The sequence below is a fragment of the Xiphophorus couchianus genome, chromosome 6 (assembly GCF_001444195.1).
Source record: "Xiphophorus couchianus chromosome 6, X_couchianus-1.0, whole genome shotgun sequence".
NCBI classification, from domain to species: Eukaryota; Metazoa; Chordata; class Actinopteri; order Cyprinodontiformes; family Poeciliidae; genus Xiphophorus; species Xiphophorus couchianus.
Genome location: NC_040233.1, coordinates 9059375 through 9077677, shown reverse-complemented (window position 1 = coordinate 9077677; position 18303 = coordinate 9059375). Strand labels below are relative to the sequence as shown.

Below are 18303 nucleotides of genomic sequence, written 5' to 3'. Positions count from 1 at the left end.
TTGTGCATGACTAAATGTGGTGTAAAGTACTAGATAAAGATTTACACAAGTACAGGCAATTTACCATTTAACATCTCGCCCAAGTCAAACAGGTTAGCATTTATAGCTGAGCATTTATAGTTTAGCAACTGTAGATAGTGCTGCTAAACATTAAAGAAATGTTTGCAAAGTTCAGAATAAAAAAGAAAAAAAAAGAAAAAACAAAGGATTCTCTAAACCCTATTGACAGAAATTAAAACCACAAAAGGATTAGTCCAATTTAATGTCAGACAGTGAGACAAAAACACTAATGTGTCTCTTAATACCTCGGGATATGTAGGCATGCAGTACAGAGAAGATACTTTGACACAAGTCAAAGAAAGCTCTCTAATCTACGAACGGATACTAGCATAGTGAGAGTTAACGCCATCAAACAAATGTGGTAAAGGAAAACCCAAACAAATATTCTTTCTATGACTAAGATGTTAAACAGAATAATTGGTTTTAAGAGTTGCAATTTGCAAAAATCTGTTGTTGCCAATTTTTTCTCTTCCTAGTCATGTCTTTTATTGTATAACAGGAGATGTAATAGTTTCAGTCACGGCATGGCAGGGCTTGTTGTGAGACGGTGGTCGACGGGAGGGGAGGTTTGGTGGGTCTGCCTCAGCTTTTTTTTTTTCTCCCCCTGACAAATAAATTCACTGGATGATGGAAATTTCAGTCCTGTAACAAGCTCTCGTAACATAAGCCCTTACAAAATACATGAATAACTACCATCCAGCTGCCAGTGGAAACAATACATGGCTTGAAATAAAAGCAATGTGCTCTTTGATCTCAGCTGATCTGTACATAGTCTTTGCAATATTTTGAAGTATTTATGAGAAAGAGCTTCTGGCAAAAGGAGAGCGTCTAGGCAAACATACCTTGATATGGAGGATACATGTTAAATCTGTTGAGAAGGGAAATGATACAAGGGAGGGATTGATGACTTGTTTCATTCAGCCTAATGTCTGATCTTATCTGGAATGTAATCTTTCATATCTGCTTCTTTGCCAGAAACAATGACTCCAGACAAACTCAAAATATGACCTAATGTAAAAAATAAACACAACGTTTTCCGCCTTGGGGTTTCGAAGCATTCTGGCTAAATTCCCTTTTGTGTTTTGTCGTGAGGCTTCTGTTGTGGTCTGTTTGCATGCATGAGGGTGGAGACAAAGCATTTTTGTCTTGTGGTGGATTCACAGATGACAGGACCACTCTTTGTGGCATATTTGTTTGTCTTTTGACTTGTTTTGCTGCATGCTTTTGGTACTTTTTACAGCTTTTCAACCACCTGACCTGGGGTTTACACAGCCCTTAAAATTAGACTGTTATTCTGCGTATATAACAACAAAATAAGTGGTCGTTAACAAACTTTATAAGATGCAATCTTGAACACGCACCAAGTTGGTTTTTGGACAATAGGACAGTCAAATCCAGAACAAACTACTTATAAGGGGTTCCAGATTTTGATATTGAATTATTGCTTAAAAACATGTTTAAAGATAGGCATACTAAACCTTTACTGTTCATGTTTTCAATAACTAAAAACTGCTTAAAGAAATATATACATAGAAAGATTATTGATTAATCCCTGCAATCAGGAACTTCCTAACTATGAGGTCATTACAAAAATATCAATGTCAGTCTAAATCATAGGTTTTTATAAATATTTATGTATTAAAGACATCACCTTCTGTCATACAGCTAAAACATGTAGAAGAATATTGCCTTCGGTGCGAATGACTATTGCAGAATCTGCCAAAAATCTGAAATTTTTCTCTCCAGTCACAAAGACGATACATTTGGAGTATGTCACAAACCATGTAGGTTACAAAGCTGTGACCAGATTAGTTCAATATTGAACTTTTTGACCTACAAGCAAAATACGGGTGACAAGACAGTAACACGGCAAACTTCCCTCAATGCAGTAGGAGGAGGTTAAACTTCCGACATGACAACAGCTCTGAACATTCAGCTAGAGCTGCAATAAAATAGCTCAGATCAGTGTTGTTCACTCCTTTTTTCAGTCCTGTAACAAGCTCTCATAAAATAATGCCTTACAAAATGTATGAATAACTATCGCCCAGTTGCCAGTGGAACAAACACAAAGTTTGAAATAAAAGCAATGTGCTGTTTGATCTCAGCTGATCTGTGCATAGACTGTAACATTTTGAAGTATTTATGAGATAGAGCGTCTGGCAAAAGGAGAGCATCTGGGCAGACATACCTTGATATGGAAGATAAATTTTAAATCTGTTGAGAAGGAAAATGGTACGACAGAGAGGCTGATGACTTGTTTCACTCAGCCTAATGTCTGATCTTATCAAGAATGGAGTTTTTTGTTTGCCTTAGTTTGCCAGAGAGAATTATTGTTAACAAATTCATAATACAAGATAGTGTAAAAAAAATCTTGTGACAGAACCTCCTCGAAACTTGGTTTAAACTTTTCATTTTTATATCCTGTAAATGATTCTGCCTCAGAATTTGCAGCTATTTTTCAAAGAATGACCTGAAAGCTCCGTCTGCAGATGTGAAAAGCTGATAGAGACATGCCCTGACTTTAATGTCAGACAAAAGCCTCGGTTTTTATTTCAGTTGCAACCTGGTGAGGGTAAAAAAGTTGCATAATTTACAAAAATGTAAAAAATATTCTTTATAGATAAGACATGAAAGTTGAAAACAAAGTTATTATTTTTAGCTGTTTTATGCAACAAACTGATAAAACTCACTAGTTGATCTTTGAAAACATAAGTTTCATTTATCTGAAGTAAAGAGACACCAACACCAACATTAATAAAGAAACATGACGTTTGACTGTAGACAGAGCTGTGTGTTTTCAAGCTAACCAGTGTTTTTCTCTGATGTATCTTAGCCAACCTAATGTCAGATTGCTTTTCAAAGAAAACCATGGAAAGTTAAACCAAAATCTTGCTTATTTTACCCCTTGCCTCATCTGTTTTCCCTTATGTTGCTGTGATGTTGCATTAATGGTTTGTGGAATCCACTCAAGCCAGAAGCTTTTATGTCTTGTAAATGCAATTTGATTGGCAGGATAGCTTTTACTAAACGCTGCTGCGTGCACAAATGAGAGATTTTTGGCAGATTAGTGACTACTCTTTCACACTGAAAGTTTATATGCTGCTTAAGTTTAATATGTACGACCGAGGTTGGCAATTTTAATGTGGGACATCGTAAAAGGGCTACACTTTCTTTGAAAGACGCAATACAAAATAATGTGTTTTCTGAATTGTGTACACACCGACACAATTGAAGCCCATCTCTTTGATGCATTTCTTAGTGCAGCCATCGCCATCTAACAGATTGCTGTCGTCACACTCCTCTGTCCTGCAGAGGGAGAAGCAACACCATCAACAACATTTCCAACTGTTTCTCTATTGGAAATACTCAACCGGTCACCAAAGTTCGTGCAAGTGAACAGCACCGACCCCTGTATTGCTCCGTCCCCACAGTAGGTCTGTCCAGGTGTATAGACAAGAGGTGCAGAGGGGAAGCTGAGGAGACGGCCGGTTTCCACCTGGATTGTGTACTGGTACTTCACTCCCTGCATAACAGAGCTGAAAAACATAGGAATGAGCAAATAAACTATCTATTGAAATATTGCACATTCCTGTTGAAAAATTTAGTCCTCCTTGAACATTTTCCTCATTTTGTGATGTGACAACCACAAATTTCAATGATATTTAATGCTAAATGGTGAAGTAAGAGTTAGGATGCACCCAAAGGTTGCAGGACACCAGCCTTTTCAAATAGGAAATACTTTGAAATACTCATAAATTCCCAGCAAAACGCATTACAGTTTGTGATTGTAATATTTAAGTTCTAGGGGTGTGAATACTTTTGCATGGCGCTGGATTAATCTTCAAAACGTGTACACCTGCTATTTTCTTTAAACAAGTAAGACTTGTAACTGCACCGAGGCATGAACTGATCATATCTACAGAGCAATATATAAAATGAATGTCAATGTGTGGGTTTCAGTGCCAGATTTTGTTTTTGTACAAGAAGGCAGTAAACTTTCTTCTATTCCCAAAGAATGCTGTCTGTCTGAGTCATTTGGATTATAAAAGGTTTTGGTATCGCAGCAGTAAAAGTGAAAGTTACTGTAACCTTGCAGTGTACAGTGTCCTTAAAGCCAAACAGTACTGAGACACCAGTTCATGATTATTGATCTGTTTTGGTGGGCAGTGCCTATAAAGAGAGTTTTGTCTGACACAAATACACTGCATCTAAAACCAACTTGAAGTCACAAACCCCAATATCTGAGGATGAGTTCTGTTTGTCATCTTTTAAAAAGTTTCCTTTATTAATAATGGATGAGAACAAAACGACTAATACTGAAACATTTACTTCACACTATTTTACACAGGGTTTTATCTTTCTTCTTCTCTTTAATGCCACTTTCCCTCAGTCACTGTGATTATTTAGTTTATTCAACAAATAAAGACGGATTGTTTAAATTTGCTTTTGATTTGGGACAAACTACCAGGCTGAGGTTGTAGGAAAAATACACATAAACTAAAAAACATTTTCACTCAGGGTGTTTGTAGCAAACAAACACTCTGAAATATAACCAGACATCATATTTGAATCATGTGAAATGATCTGCAAACTGTGCTCAGATCTTCCCAGAATGCTGTCTAAGCAGGTGATCACAAATAAGTAGTTCAAAGCAAGGTTTTTGCAGCAGGAAATCAACTTTTTTAGCAAGTTTTGCAATTAACTCTAACTGCACTGAATTATGTTACACACAGAAATTCAACAGCTTAGCAAGTAAGTCACAAGAGTCACTTTTACCCATCTATCCAAGTCAGAAATGTAACGCAATAACCCTTAAGAAAACATGTCATACTGGTCAATTTTAATGTGTTATTTTACTGCACTCTAATGGGGTGTTTAACAGAGATTTTTTTCCACCTTGATGTATTATTGGATTAAGACTAGATATAGACAGCATAGATTTAAATAACTTGGATTCGAATATGCAATAAAATATGTTTTGAATGTGTCGACGAGCTAACTGCCTGCATTAATAAAGGATAAAACTCCTTCATAAATTTTAGCTGGACTCGAGACATGACTCTTTCAGTGACCTCTGATACTTTAATTTGCAATACATGTAAAAAAAAAAAGTGATCTCAGAGCAGGAATTAAAAAAGGAAAAATACCCAGCACTCTGTCGACAGGTCTCTTTAACAACTTCCTTTCTCCCTGTATCATTTCTAATTGCCATTGTTTTCCTCCCCTCTCTTTCCACTATCCCACACTCTCATTATTTTTCAAGCTTGTTGCTCTCCCTTCTCCTCACATCAACCTCTCTCTGCCCTCTTCAGTCCCACATAACTCAATTCCCACCGGTCCTTGCATCTTTTTGCACTTAGATGCAGCTTGTGTAACATAGGAGACGTGTTCTGTGAAAAATAAGCTGTTTTTGAAGCCATGTGCATCTAACATCTCGCCTGCCCTTTAAAACGGTGACAGCTTCTCAGAAATTCAGAACACACATTTGAAATTGACAGATCTGCAATCATGTGACACAGATGCCATATCCACACACTTATACCAGCTTTGAATGCATGGAAAAGTATTGCAGCTGAGACGTCAGATATTTTTGGGTGAAGGGTATTTCCTGAAAAAACAAAAAATAGCAAAGCTTGCGGTGGTTGTAGTTGGATTCCAGTAATCGTTTGGACACCCCGCAATATGAGACAGGATACAAACTGATTCAAGTCAGCCTGAAACTCCAGCAAGCTTTTGATTAAGTATATGGCTGTTGAAACAGATTTGGATCAGCTACACACGGCATCCCCGTGTTGGAAACATTTGTGTTCTGAGCTTTTTAAACAGAACCAGACCCAAACACTTTTAAAAGACATGTCTACAGATTAGTAGATCTGAGGACACATACACTCAGATACGTACTGGAATTTGCTTACGGCCATATCTTTTTCCTTTCTCTTCATATTTTCCCGTGAGCTACTTGCATGTCAGACTATAATGTGTGTGTGAGATTATCTGCTGGCACTTCTTCCACATTTTTGCTAATATTTCATAGCTAATCATATAACCTTAGTCATTACTGGCAACAGGAGACAGAGTATTTTGGTATTTCCCGTTAAGCACCATGGCTATCTTTTGCAAAACAAGTCATTCATCCAAGAGACTCTATAAATATGCTGTCTTGCAAAAGTATTCAAACCTCCCTGACCCCTTTCACATTTTGACACATTGTATCCACAAACTTCGATTTATTTCAATTGGGATTTTAATGGGACAGAAATTAAAAGTAGTGAAATGTCCTAAAGACCTAAAAAGATTTAATTTTAAATTTTTAATCAAATAAAAAATCAGATCCCTTTACTTTGATACTCTTAAATAAAATCCAAAGCAAGAAATTGCCCTTCCACATACACTCAATCAATAGTCCCTAAATAGAGTGAGCTGGGTGTAATTTAATCTCAGTATCAAACCAGCTGTTCTGAAAAGACCCAAGAAGTTTGTTGGAGAACATTAGCAAATTAATAGTGTCATGAAAAGAACAGGGACACAGCAGACAGGTCAGAGAGAAGGTCGTAGAAAGGGCAATTTTCACCCTTTTTTTCCTGTCGGTCACACAAGATCTGCTGTAATTCCAAAACTACAACACCTAGACACTTCAAACCTGGACTGGATTATTTTCAACTAATAGAAGAATATTTATAACCATGTTTGTGATTTGTGAAACCTTTTTCTGATTTGTGAAACTTCAATAAAGGTTGATTTCACCACTTTTTTGCATCTGGATCATACTAGAACTGCTCCAGCTCCAAAATTACACTATTTTGGACTGGTCTCACCCATAACAGACGAATAAATTATGCTGAAGTCTTTGGTTAGAATGAGAGGTGAGAAACGGGGAATATATACTCATGCATTTAATTTCTGATTTCAGCAGGTCCTCGTTTTTTATTCCACATATCTTTGGATACACCCAATATAGAACTTATTATAAAATAACAAACATTTCTAGTGAATCAGGTTGGGTAAACCCTGCTGGATGAGCCAACATTGAGCCGTTACCTGTCTGTGAATGTTTGCCCCATCTGAGGCGGAGGGGATTTGCTGGTAAACGGCGGCTGGCGCTGAATTCGGTACTGCACAGGCTGGCAGCCAGAGCAAAGAGAGCTGCTGGGGCCTGAAGACAACATGGCTGCATCGATTTCCATTTTCTCATCAAACGTGGAGAGTTTGACGGCCGATATTGCAGCGTTGTTGGTGTCGAGGCGCAATGTTAGGGGCATGTCACAGAAGACATGCTGTGGTCCGAGGTGAATGCTATTCCCCGCATTTGTAATCAGCTCAATGTTGGATATGGAAGGGTTGTCTGGGGCGAATGAAGAGAAGAGGGGACAAACACATCTATTTAGGTGCCATTGATTTGTCTTAAGCAACAAACTATTATTGCAGGTATGTGTAAAACTAGAAAACCCATGTGCTTGTGTGAGAATTTTTTTAAAGACTGACCACTTCCAGTAGTATAAAAGATAGAAGAAGAAAATTAAATTTTCTGTAAAGAAATAAAAAAAATCTTAGACAGTTCAAATCTTAGACAGTTTGGTTGGTGAGCTCCTGATTGTTAAAGTACAAGTGAGCAAAAACGTTAAGAATAAAACTGCTATCTCCTTTGAAAAGAAAATTACAACAAATTAAATCTGGTAATGGATTCCACTTAAAATGTCAACATTCAAACCAACTACCAGCATACTTAGGTCTCATTATACAAGCAAGTTCACCCTGAAAGGAAACTACAAGATCCTAAAAGAAATTTCTAAAAACACTAAAAGATAAGTGAAATTACACACATTATGTTCATGTTTTTGAAAAACATTCAGATTTGCAAGTAAAGTCAAGATTGTTGACTTCACAGAAAAAAACGTCAAGCATGTTTGTGTAAAATCACTCTTAAATGTCATGTATTCATGTAAAATCTTTACTGCAGAAAATGTAACCTACTTGTCTTTGAGCGTATATTTTTAAACTCTGATTCATTGGTATTAATAATTCATTGACCATTAGTCACTAGACGTGGAGCCAACATACCACAGAAATTGAACATGCTAGTTATCCGCTAACACTTACTCGTGGATGTATAGGTTACCCATAGTGTGAGTCTGTGTGGAATGACAGGGTGCAGGAATCGTAGAGTTAGGGTGCAGCCCTCTGTTTCAGGGCATGGCGACGTCACGTTGGCATCGTAGAGGCTGAGCTCAGGACTCCAGGCCTGGAGACTGGGTTCGCAAGCTTGTTCCACATCTGGCGGCCCTGAGGTCAGAAACATTGTAATGTAGAAACACGCAGATGCAGCTTACAATAACTCCCAAAAAGTCTTCAAATCAAATGATGTTTTTCTAGGTTTTGTTTTGTTGCAAGCAAAACCCTTGGTTTTATTTGGATTTCAGATGATTCATGTTTTATTTGTTGGTCTATTAATCTGAAAGTTTTCACAACATCATTTCCAAAACACAAAAATGTTAAAGGTCAAAACTTTGACAAGCAAGTTGAAGTAGATGTGACAAGTATAAGAAGTGCTTAAGGTACATGAATATAGTGTATGCAACCTAAAAGAAGATTTCCAATAACTGTGTCCATTCTGCATCATTAAAATGCAAAAGTGCTTAGAGAGAGTTTCTTTGTCAGACCTTAACCTGAATTCGTTTATGGGTTTTGTAACTGGAATTTCTCTTTGTCCCATAAAAACTGACTAGCGTGTGATTGGAATTTAAATACTAAGACATTAGAAATAGGTACTAGTATAAAGCTATTTCACAAAATTAAAATCTACAGTAAATTATACAGGAAATAGACCAATATTCTTTCTATATTGACATAAAATGAGGCTACTGGCAATATGTCTTTCAGTTATATCCTGTCTGAACGTATTTACATATTTGTAGCATCAGAACTGCAAACACAGTAAACCCAAGACAACAACAGATATTTTGACTTCAAGGAAAAACAATGAAGCTTTCTTCAAAAAACACAGATGTTCATGCACATAAAACCATAAAGGTTGTACTTGTAAGTGTTTTCTGGTTTACATGAAAGCAGTCAGATGAAGTTATACAGCTTAACAGTGTTTTAATAAATATTGCGGACTGGTTAATCACGGTGTTCTTAGTTAAGATTATCCAGTTGAGAATCTCATTTCCTTTCCCAGCCTGAATGCCAGATAACATGGAGCATAAATTGTAAAATCAAAATAAATTAAAAAGAAAATCAAGTTTCTATGTAAATTATGTAATAAAAATAGTACAAATTGAAGTGAGAAGACATGAATTTGCAGTATTTGGATCTGTAAACACACTTTTTGGACGTTTATGGTTTTGTGCATTTATTATCTTGTATTCTAACAGTGATAAAGCTGGTCTGACTGATTGATAAAATTAACACCTCCTATTTTTCAAAACTCCTATATCAGCATGTAAGTCAAGTCAAGTTCCTTTGAGGTTTTTATCCATTTTCTTGATTTGGAAGCAGCCAAGTTCAACCAAAGCGGGTTAAATAAAATTCCTAAAGTAATTAGCTAATAATAAAACCCACTATTCCATAACCACACTAAAAGGGGCTGGTTTGAAGTAAATGAGCTTTCTGCTACCTTCGTGGTCTGCAGAATTTCCAAATTCAGAATAGGTAAACATGCGGTTTGAGAGGAATCTAACCTAAACTGGAAATAGGATCAAGTTCTTGTGAAAATGAACAACCTGAAAACTTTATTCAAAAGAAAAGTTTGGATCTAAGCAAAGATTACAATATCAAGCCAAAGAATGACTAAAAACAGTATTTCCATTTCCAAAAAAAGCTACAATGAATCTCAAAAGTATCCACACCATTACTAAAATGGCAAGAAACTGGAAGACATGAATTTCCCAGCTTTTTTCCACATTTATATTACACATATATAAGCAATCTTGGGTTTGAACGAGCTTTTATGTAACTACAGTTTTCCTGAGCTCAGCCTGCTATGTGTCCTTTTAGGGCTTTTTTTTTTTTTTTTTTTTTTTTATTGAGAGCCCTGAGGAACTCGACTTACTTCATAAACCACAATGCTCCATCACAACAGGACACCAGGCATTAAAATAAAAGGCATAAAATGGACTCAAGTGAGCCAAGAACACAGACAACACTTTGTACGGGTTATATTTATACTATTCTCTTTTCTTACAGTTGAAACTGCAGATCATGTTAGCCATCCCAGTGGGTACTTTAAGCGACATTGTCTTTATGAGACACAGTAGAAAGGAAGTGAGGAAACCTGACAGACTGGCTGTCTCCAGTTACCTGCATGCCTCTGTTTAGTGTAAGACTTTAATTGACTCTTTATCATCATTATGATCCTGCAGCAAAAGAGGTAGCCGTAATCCCCTGCTTCTCTTTGCCGATTGTTTTCAAGGCATAAATTCCAGAAGAGGATTTCCATACATTTGGGTAGAGTTTCCATGGAAGAGAAGAAAAGTGTTATTGTGTTTGTAGGCTACTTTCAGTTTTTTGGGTTTTATATTTCTTTTCTTTTTTGCTCTGCTTATTTTATTTTTCCAATCTCCCTATTGTGTCTTTTTAATTTGATTGTGTTTCCTTTTCCTTCCTTTCTCTCACCCTATTTGTCATGTTAAAAGAAACCATACTTCCACAAAAGAAAAGATCATAATTGGGACAATAAAATCCAAGATGTGTGATAGTTAGAAGTACAGACACATTGTATTAGCTCCTTTTGTTTGAAAAGCAAACATTATCCCAGTTAGATGCTTACAGTGGCTTGCAAAAGTATTCATACTCCGTGAGGTCTCTCGTCCTGCAAGCCTTTTGAGGTATGTCGCTACCAGCTTTGCAACTCTAGCAATTTGAGCTTTGTCTATTCATCTTTTTTAATGGATTCAGTCCAACTGGAATGGAATAGTCTCTTTAAACGTTGCATTTGAAGTCTTGCTACAAATTCTTAATATGTTTTAGGTCTGGACTTTGACTGGGACGCTTTATACCAGGAGTGTCAAACTCATTTTCATTTCGGGCCACATCCAGGTCATGAATGTATGTCTGCAGCTCCTACTGAATTATCATTGCCTCTCTGCTGCTTCTTTGATTATCCCTCTTCTTGCCCCGTGTGTTAGTTTTTTTTTGTGGGCAGTCATGTTTTTGGTAGATTTTCAGTTGTCTCTGACCTGTAGGCTGTATTTCTCAGTCTTCAGGGAGCTGCTTATACACTAATGTTCTCTGTCAGACCTCTGTGGTCTTCTCAGAAAAGCTGTTCAAGTTCTAAGATTAAATTACACACAAATAGACTGTCTTTAATAAGAAGATGACTTCTAAACATTATTGATTGTACTATGATCTATTTAGAGGAATCAGAGTCAATTTTATCACATAAAACTGAAATACAATACTTTTTAAGTTTCTGTTTTTAACGTGGTAAAATGTGAAAAAGTTCAAGACATTTGAATCTTTTTGCAAGGTAATGCCCTTTTAGAGTCCTTGTTCTCATTTTGGCCAAATCAAGACAGACATAGAGCAAGAGGTCTGCAGCAGAGGGTTATTATCATTTAATGATTTTATGTTTTTTCCTCTTCCAGGAGCTATTAGCCTTGCACGCACCTAGAATTTACAAGGACAAGGCTGCGTGTGATTGTGTAAGAGTGTGTGAATGTGAGGAAAAACTGACCTGCTCTACAGAAATACGAGACTGAAGCAGAAATTTAACTGGTGTTATCACATTCCTGGCTTTTTAATACCTACCTACAGTGAAAAAAACAACAGAGGAAGTGTTTACCTTGGTCAACTGTAGTTTAAAAGTGGAAAGATTAATAGAAACAACCATCAGCCTCATTAGCAACATAAACTTTCTTTTCAGCCCTGCATTGTTTGGACGAGGAAAAATGGAAATACAATCTGTTTTGATGAAGCTCTGGTGATTTTTCATTTCCAGCATTGTTTATAATCCTACTGTGAAGTGAAGACTATTAACCTTTAATGACAACTATCAGCCCGTGAATTTGAAACACGTTCAAAAGACACGACTCCGCTGCTCAGACACTCATGACCCAAACACATCATTTTGACTGACCCACTGCCTCTTCAGGTGTCCAGTAGCCTGACGTGTCACAGATGCGCGGTGACGAGGCCTGGAAGGCGTACTGGTGGAAGACGCCGTCTTTCTCGCAGTCTCCACAGTCGATGCCAGGCACACGAAACGAGGAGCTAAGAGGACATACACTTTTTGATTACGTGTTACATGAATATTGGGCCAACAATACAGTTGGAGTGACCTGAGCCATACAATAGTCATTTGACTAGAAGATGATAAATAGATTAATTTAGTTACTAGTTGACAAGGCAAATTGAGAGTATTGTATACAGATTTTCTCCTTTATAATTAAAATATTTTTAAAAATGATCCATTTTTAGTTTGTGGTGGGTAATACTTTGTTGAAAACTGACACAGGTTAAAATGGCTCTCTTGGCCCCAGATTAGTAAAAATGTAATATTTACATACACTACATTAAAAAATACAAGTTTTATTAAACTGATATTAAATCAAACTAAGCCTCTTATGTGACTAAGAATTAGCAAAGTTGCTTCTATTTTCTAAATGAAAATATAATGAGAGACATTCTTAAAATTCAAATATTAAAGTATACTGTATGTTCTTTGTTTATGATAGAATCGCCTTTCAAACTGTTCTGGATATCATCTTACGGATCATGAACTTGCTTTATCATAAACATAATATAACTCAGACTTGTGTAGGTCTATAATTTCCTTTATAATATCTTGACTATCAAATATTTAGATGTAGTCTTTTAGCTTTTTCAACAATATCATATATGGAAAAAAGTGTGCTTGAGGTGTTGCCTTTAAATACATCTACAGGTGGGCCTCTATTTAACTCAAATATTCACTCATAATATTACATATCCATACAATCTAAGCTTTCCCAAATTGTTTAAATGCATAGTTATCATATCCATAAAAATTCTTTCTGAACGTGAGCAACAAGCTTGATTCAGAAATGATGATTCTATGACATAAAGTCTCCATACCTTTGAAAAAGTGACCCTCTCAATGGTGGGAGCCAGTATATGGACACAGAGTTGGTGCTTTGGCCCGTCACCATGGGGGGAAGCGGGACAGGAGCAGGGCGATTGTCCATCAGCCACTTTTGGTAGATCAAATCAAGGTAACAATGCATTCTGGCCACTTGATTGGGAGTAAAGTGGTTGGTGCAGTTGTCATCTGATGGGGGGAGATTGAAAGAGACTTAGTACATTTTTAAGAATAAAATTCAACATAGGATTCAAACACACATTTTAAATAACTAAATGTTATCATTTTTTAAATCTTTGTTAAAAAGACAACAGGTCTAAATGACAACAGGTTCTATTTAGATGTAATAGGCTCAAAAATTACTTTGGACTGCAGGAAATGTTGCGCAAAAATGCATAACCCACATGTTATTTACGTATAAGGCGCTTTTTGTTATACGCATTTGTTCCTTCCATCTACCTGTGTAACTCATGTAATTGCTGTAAGGCGTGTTATGGTAGATGGTGAATCCACATGTATCGTTGACAGCTTCAGGGTCATGGCAGGTTTTGGATTTGGTGGTTGGTGCAGTGTCGGCACACAGATCTCCTGTCTCCATAGACGGAGCTGTCTCCTGCCAGAACACATAAAAGATTAATATGAACATGTGGTGGCAATAAATGAAAAACATAGACTTAAGTAACAAAGAATTTATAGAATGATACTATCAACAGAGTGGGTGTAACAAGTTGTGGTAAATAAGAATTACAGTTTTAATTAGGGAAGTACCGATCCATTTTTTTCACTTCCAATACCGATACAGATATTTGAGGCTTAGTATCAGTCCATACCAATCTGATACAGAGAAACAGTGCTGAATTGACTTAAAATCTTTCTTTTTTTAAACAGACATTAATTTATTGAATTACAACTTCATTTGTTAATGCTGCACTAATACAGCTCATTTAAATACACCAATAGCTTCACAAGCTTAGTCAGACATGTAGAAACAACTTCAATTTGTTCAGTCTGTGCTGATATAGGAGTAATACTCCTTTTTTTTATTTGCATAAAATAAATAATAAAGGAACTGAAAATGATGTCATGCTTTATTATTTATCACACATGTCTGATCAAGGTAGTCAACCTTTTGTTTTTGTCAATCAGAGCACAATGTATAGAATTACACTGACTAGATCTACCTTTATGGATCAGGCACATTGTCACCAATACCTGATCCAGAATCTCTTTCAATATCAAGACCGTTACAGATATTATCAGATCGGTGCATCTCTAGTTTTAAGGATTTTTTTAAAAACTGTAGTGTTCATACTAAATATATTAGTAGTAACATCTGTATAAGTGTTAAGCAATCTTTTACATATCAGTATCGGTTCGATAAGTCTGACATATATATAACCAATATTTACTTCCATCTTGTTCCCTCATAGTGGGATGTTTAGCTGAAGCAGAGAAGCAGTTTCAGTGGTTTTGAATTTTTTTCAGTGCTGCCATAACAGCAATAACAGCAATATTAATATCAGATATTGATCCCAATCAATTGTTCATATCGGTGCATGCCTACTTCTTAAATATTTTTTATGTCAAATTCCCAATGTTTTCCAGGATACACAAATTAAGGGAGGAAAGAGGAAAATTCCTTCGTTAGTTCATTTTTTCAAACAAAGAAAGTACAAAATTAAGGAATGAAGGAACACAGGAACGAGTGAAGAAAGTAAAAAAGTAATGGAGGAACAAATTAAGAAGGCTGATTATCGACTTATACAGTACATGCCATGAAAAAAAATTACAGCATAGCCTATCTAGGGTCATCAGAGACAGTAGGATTGATCTGTCTTACCTGACATGGGTCATCACAGGAGTCCCGCTCACTCACCCCCTTGAAAACGTGGTACAACCCAAATATGTGCCCCATCTCATGGATCATTGTGTTCTGGTGGCCCTTTGTACCAAAGTAGGACGGGTTGAGAAACATCCCACCTATGCAAGGGATAGGAAATGTAGAACTGAAAAAGTTCTTGGAAAGCCAGTTCTTCTAACTACTCCATATTTCAAATACAGCAAAATTACAAGAAAAAAGACTATAAAGCTTCAAGTGTGCAACATCTTATTATATACATCAACTATTTGTGGAGATGGAATAAATTTAATTTTGTGGTAATCCACAAATATATTAAACCATTTCATGACTTTAGAAATTGTTGAGGATGGGAAAATACTCATAAATTGCCATAACCGGAGAGCCAAACAAGCAAAATGATCACAGAAAATGCTGATTTATGATGAGTACAGATTCCAATTGTGAACTATGTTTTGTAACTTTCATTCAACTGAGTGTCACATCATAAAACACTTAACACAATGAGTTTTTAGATCAATCAGGGATAATGCAAAACCTGAGTACTACAATCAATAAATCAAAAAAGGTTTTATTAAGATTCGAATTAGACCTGAAACTAAATATATTCCATCAATAAATCAACAAATCTTCTGATACCTATATTAACACAGAAATCACAGATTTTCCCAACATGCCAACAAAACCTTCTCAGATGGCCTGTTTTGTATTTCACCAACAAGTTTTGAATAGAGATTGCAGCCGTGCCAGAAATAATTTATTATATAAACTGTTTGATTAATTTGAACTTGAATGGCCAACTATTTTTATAAGGTCCCCCGATTGAGTGTCGTGTACTGCATAGTTATGGCAGGCAATGACGACAAAGAAGTATTTCTGCATAAATATGTTGTGCATATTTATGCAGAAGTGAGTGAATTAACATTTCAGTGAAAATGATGCCACTCAAGCTCATTGTGCTCATCTTTTTTCAAAGATGGTCAGAACAACATTAAGGGTTAGGGGTAATGAACATGTTTAATGAACGATTACAAAAAAGAAACAAACAAAATAAAAAACAACATTTCTAAAGCATAATTATGAAGGAGAAAAACAAATACAGACACCTGCAAAGCTGAAGAACTGCAAATGAATGCCACATTCAAGATATTTTGTTTTACTTATGTAACTGACCTTGGTGTGTAAGAGCCTCCTTCGCCCATGGCCACGTTGCTGCTCCTGCCAGCTCTTCTCGCATTGAGTTGCTGGCAAAAAACACATTGAGTGTGTCGCTGCCGCTCAGGTTTAGCTCATCCTTCAGTTCTTTCACACTCATATAAGCCCTGCAGAAAGGGAAAGATCAGAAAACCTGTATAATCAGAACACAACTAAAGGATTTTGGTGAGTGACAGAAAGATATTTTGTAGCTACAATAAGACAATTATATGTAAATTTTCTGTAGACATAAATAATAAAGACATGTTGGGCTACAAAATATATGGGAGGCAAAGTTTTGGAAAAGTACTTAGACTAGAATCACTGCTTATGTTGATGTTGAGGACAGTAGTGGTGGATTTAGACTCTGTACTCTTTCCTGTGTTTTTGTTATTTTTGCTATCTTGTTAAGTCAAGAGTTATCATTTTCAGAAAACAAAATCAGTAGTTTTTGTAAATCAAAAATCTGAATTGAGTTTGGAGCACATCTACTTTTAGATATTACCTGTTATTGTAAAATAAAAAATAAAAAATGATGTCACCCTTGTGACCCAGGTCTTCATCTTAAAGGGCCTTTTACCGGATTAAACCCAGGTTTAATCAAAAACATTTAAAAAAAAACATTTTGATTATTGTGCTAACTAAAAATAAGAAAATTTTTAGTTCCACTGTATAAAGACTGACTAAAACCCACAGGCAAACATGGATACAAAACAAAATACAAGTGTTTGAAATACATTTTTGCTCAAGGGGATTTTATTTGGCCTTTTGAGTTTGGATGTAGAAACTTTTGTTGTACTCTTAATGTAGGGGCGATTTATGGCAGATGATAGTTTTCATCAATCCATCAGCATATATCTCTCTTCACAGCATAACTTCAAATTATAGATGTTTTGAGTTGGGCAGCTTATTTCACACCATTGCAATCTCCTCCCTACCGCCCACTGTTCCCACATCCTTCTCTTCATGTCAGTGATAAATTACTCCAGCGGCACTTTGATGTGTGAGGCTGAATTTGTTTATCCTCAACTGAGTGATGTCACATGTCATTTTTCTTCTTTGCTTTCATAGCTGGAAAGCTTTTGCACCTTTCACCAGAAGGCTCTAAAATTGGTCTGAGAGTCATGCAGAAAGTCTCACCAATGACCCAGTTCCTGCATACCTGAGAGATAAGGCTTTTAGCTGAGTCTCCCATGGATGTCTAGAGAGAGTACCACATGCTAAAACACAACTATTTGACTTAATGGAGGGGTGTTAATGCACATGGCTGATGTGTTGGTGTGGCACAAGGTCACATTGCTTAAAAATATGAGAAAAAAAACATGACTGAATGTTTGTATGAGTTCTTTTTTTAATATGTAGGTGTAGATGGACCTACCATCTGCATGAAAACTGTCTGTATTGATAATGGGTGACTTTTAATAACTCATGAGATAATTCATGAGAACACTTTACTGCAGAGAAAATAAACTAGTGTGAAATAGGCATGATTAAGTTACTGCTATCAAGGATTTCAAAGGTATGACATTTCACAGTAAATATATGACTGTTTTTGACTGTTATTTAAAACCTAGAGTGATGCAGCAATGCTAGCCTGGCAAAAACCAGCTTCCTGTTCTACGCTTCGTTTTTAAGAGGGTCTGAACTCCTGGCCATAAAAAATTGATTGCTTGCTGGAGGCGTAGGCTCTGTTTCAGTTTTAAATATTACCCAGCGACTAACGTTTGGCCGTGATCCATGCAGTTCTCTAGCTTGACGCTATGAAGTTTACCAGAAATTGCCATCCCCCACTGGGAATGGCCCGATTATTTAACAAGCTAATATCAACTTGTTAGACTTCTGCAGCCGTATAAAGAAAAGAATGACAAATATTCAGATATTCTACACCCTCTTAAAATATTTATTATGTGTGTATTTTTGCTGCATCAAAATATAGATATATATTTTAAACAATTACATTCACATTTTTGTTGTAAATCAAAGCACTGGGTGGCTCAGTTGGTAGAACATGTGCACCATCAGGCTGAGGTAAAAGTGCTCAACGGGATTGTCCTGGGTTCAATGAGTTCGTCTCGGGCCTTTTTTTTATTCAAGGTTGTTATACTGCAGGAATCATGCTGAAATTGAAATAGTATCA

The 18303-nt window shown here is 36.3% G+C and overlaps 1 protein-coding gene across 1 annotated transcript in view; it reads right to left on the bottom strand.

The window, feature by feature from the left end:
• Nucleotides 1–18303, bottom strand: part of pappa2 (pappalysin 2) — a 69042-nt gene that overhangs the window by 35659 nt on the left and 15080 nt on the right. Inside the window, exons 5-13 of the mRNA XM_028020911.1 lie at nucleotides 16146–16294; nucleotides 14955–15094; nucleotides 13574–13727; nucleotides 13111–13303; nucleotides 12134–12267; nucleotides 8158–8340; nucleotides 7099–7402; nucleotides 3468–3596; nucleotides 3281–3366 (exon numbers count right to left, since the gene is read on the bottom strand). Coding sequence (XP_027876712.1) covers nucleotides 3281–3366; nucleotides 3468–3596; nucleotides 7099–7402; nucleotides 8158–8340; nucleotides 12134–12267; nucleotides 13111–13303; nucleotides 13574–13727; nucleotides 14955–15094; nucleotides 16146–16294 — 1472 coding nt within the window. The remainder of the gene's footprint in view (nucleotides 1–3280; nucleotides 3367–3467; nucleotides 3597–7098; nucleotides 7403–8157; nucleotides 8341–12133; nucleotides 12268–13110; nucleotides 13304–13573; nucleotides 13728–14954; nucleotides 15095–16145; nucleotides 16295–18303) is intronic.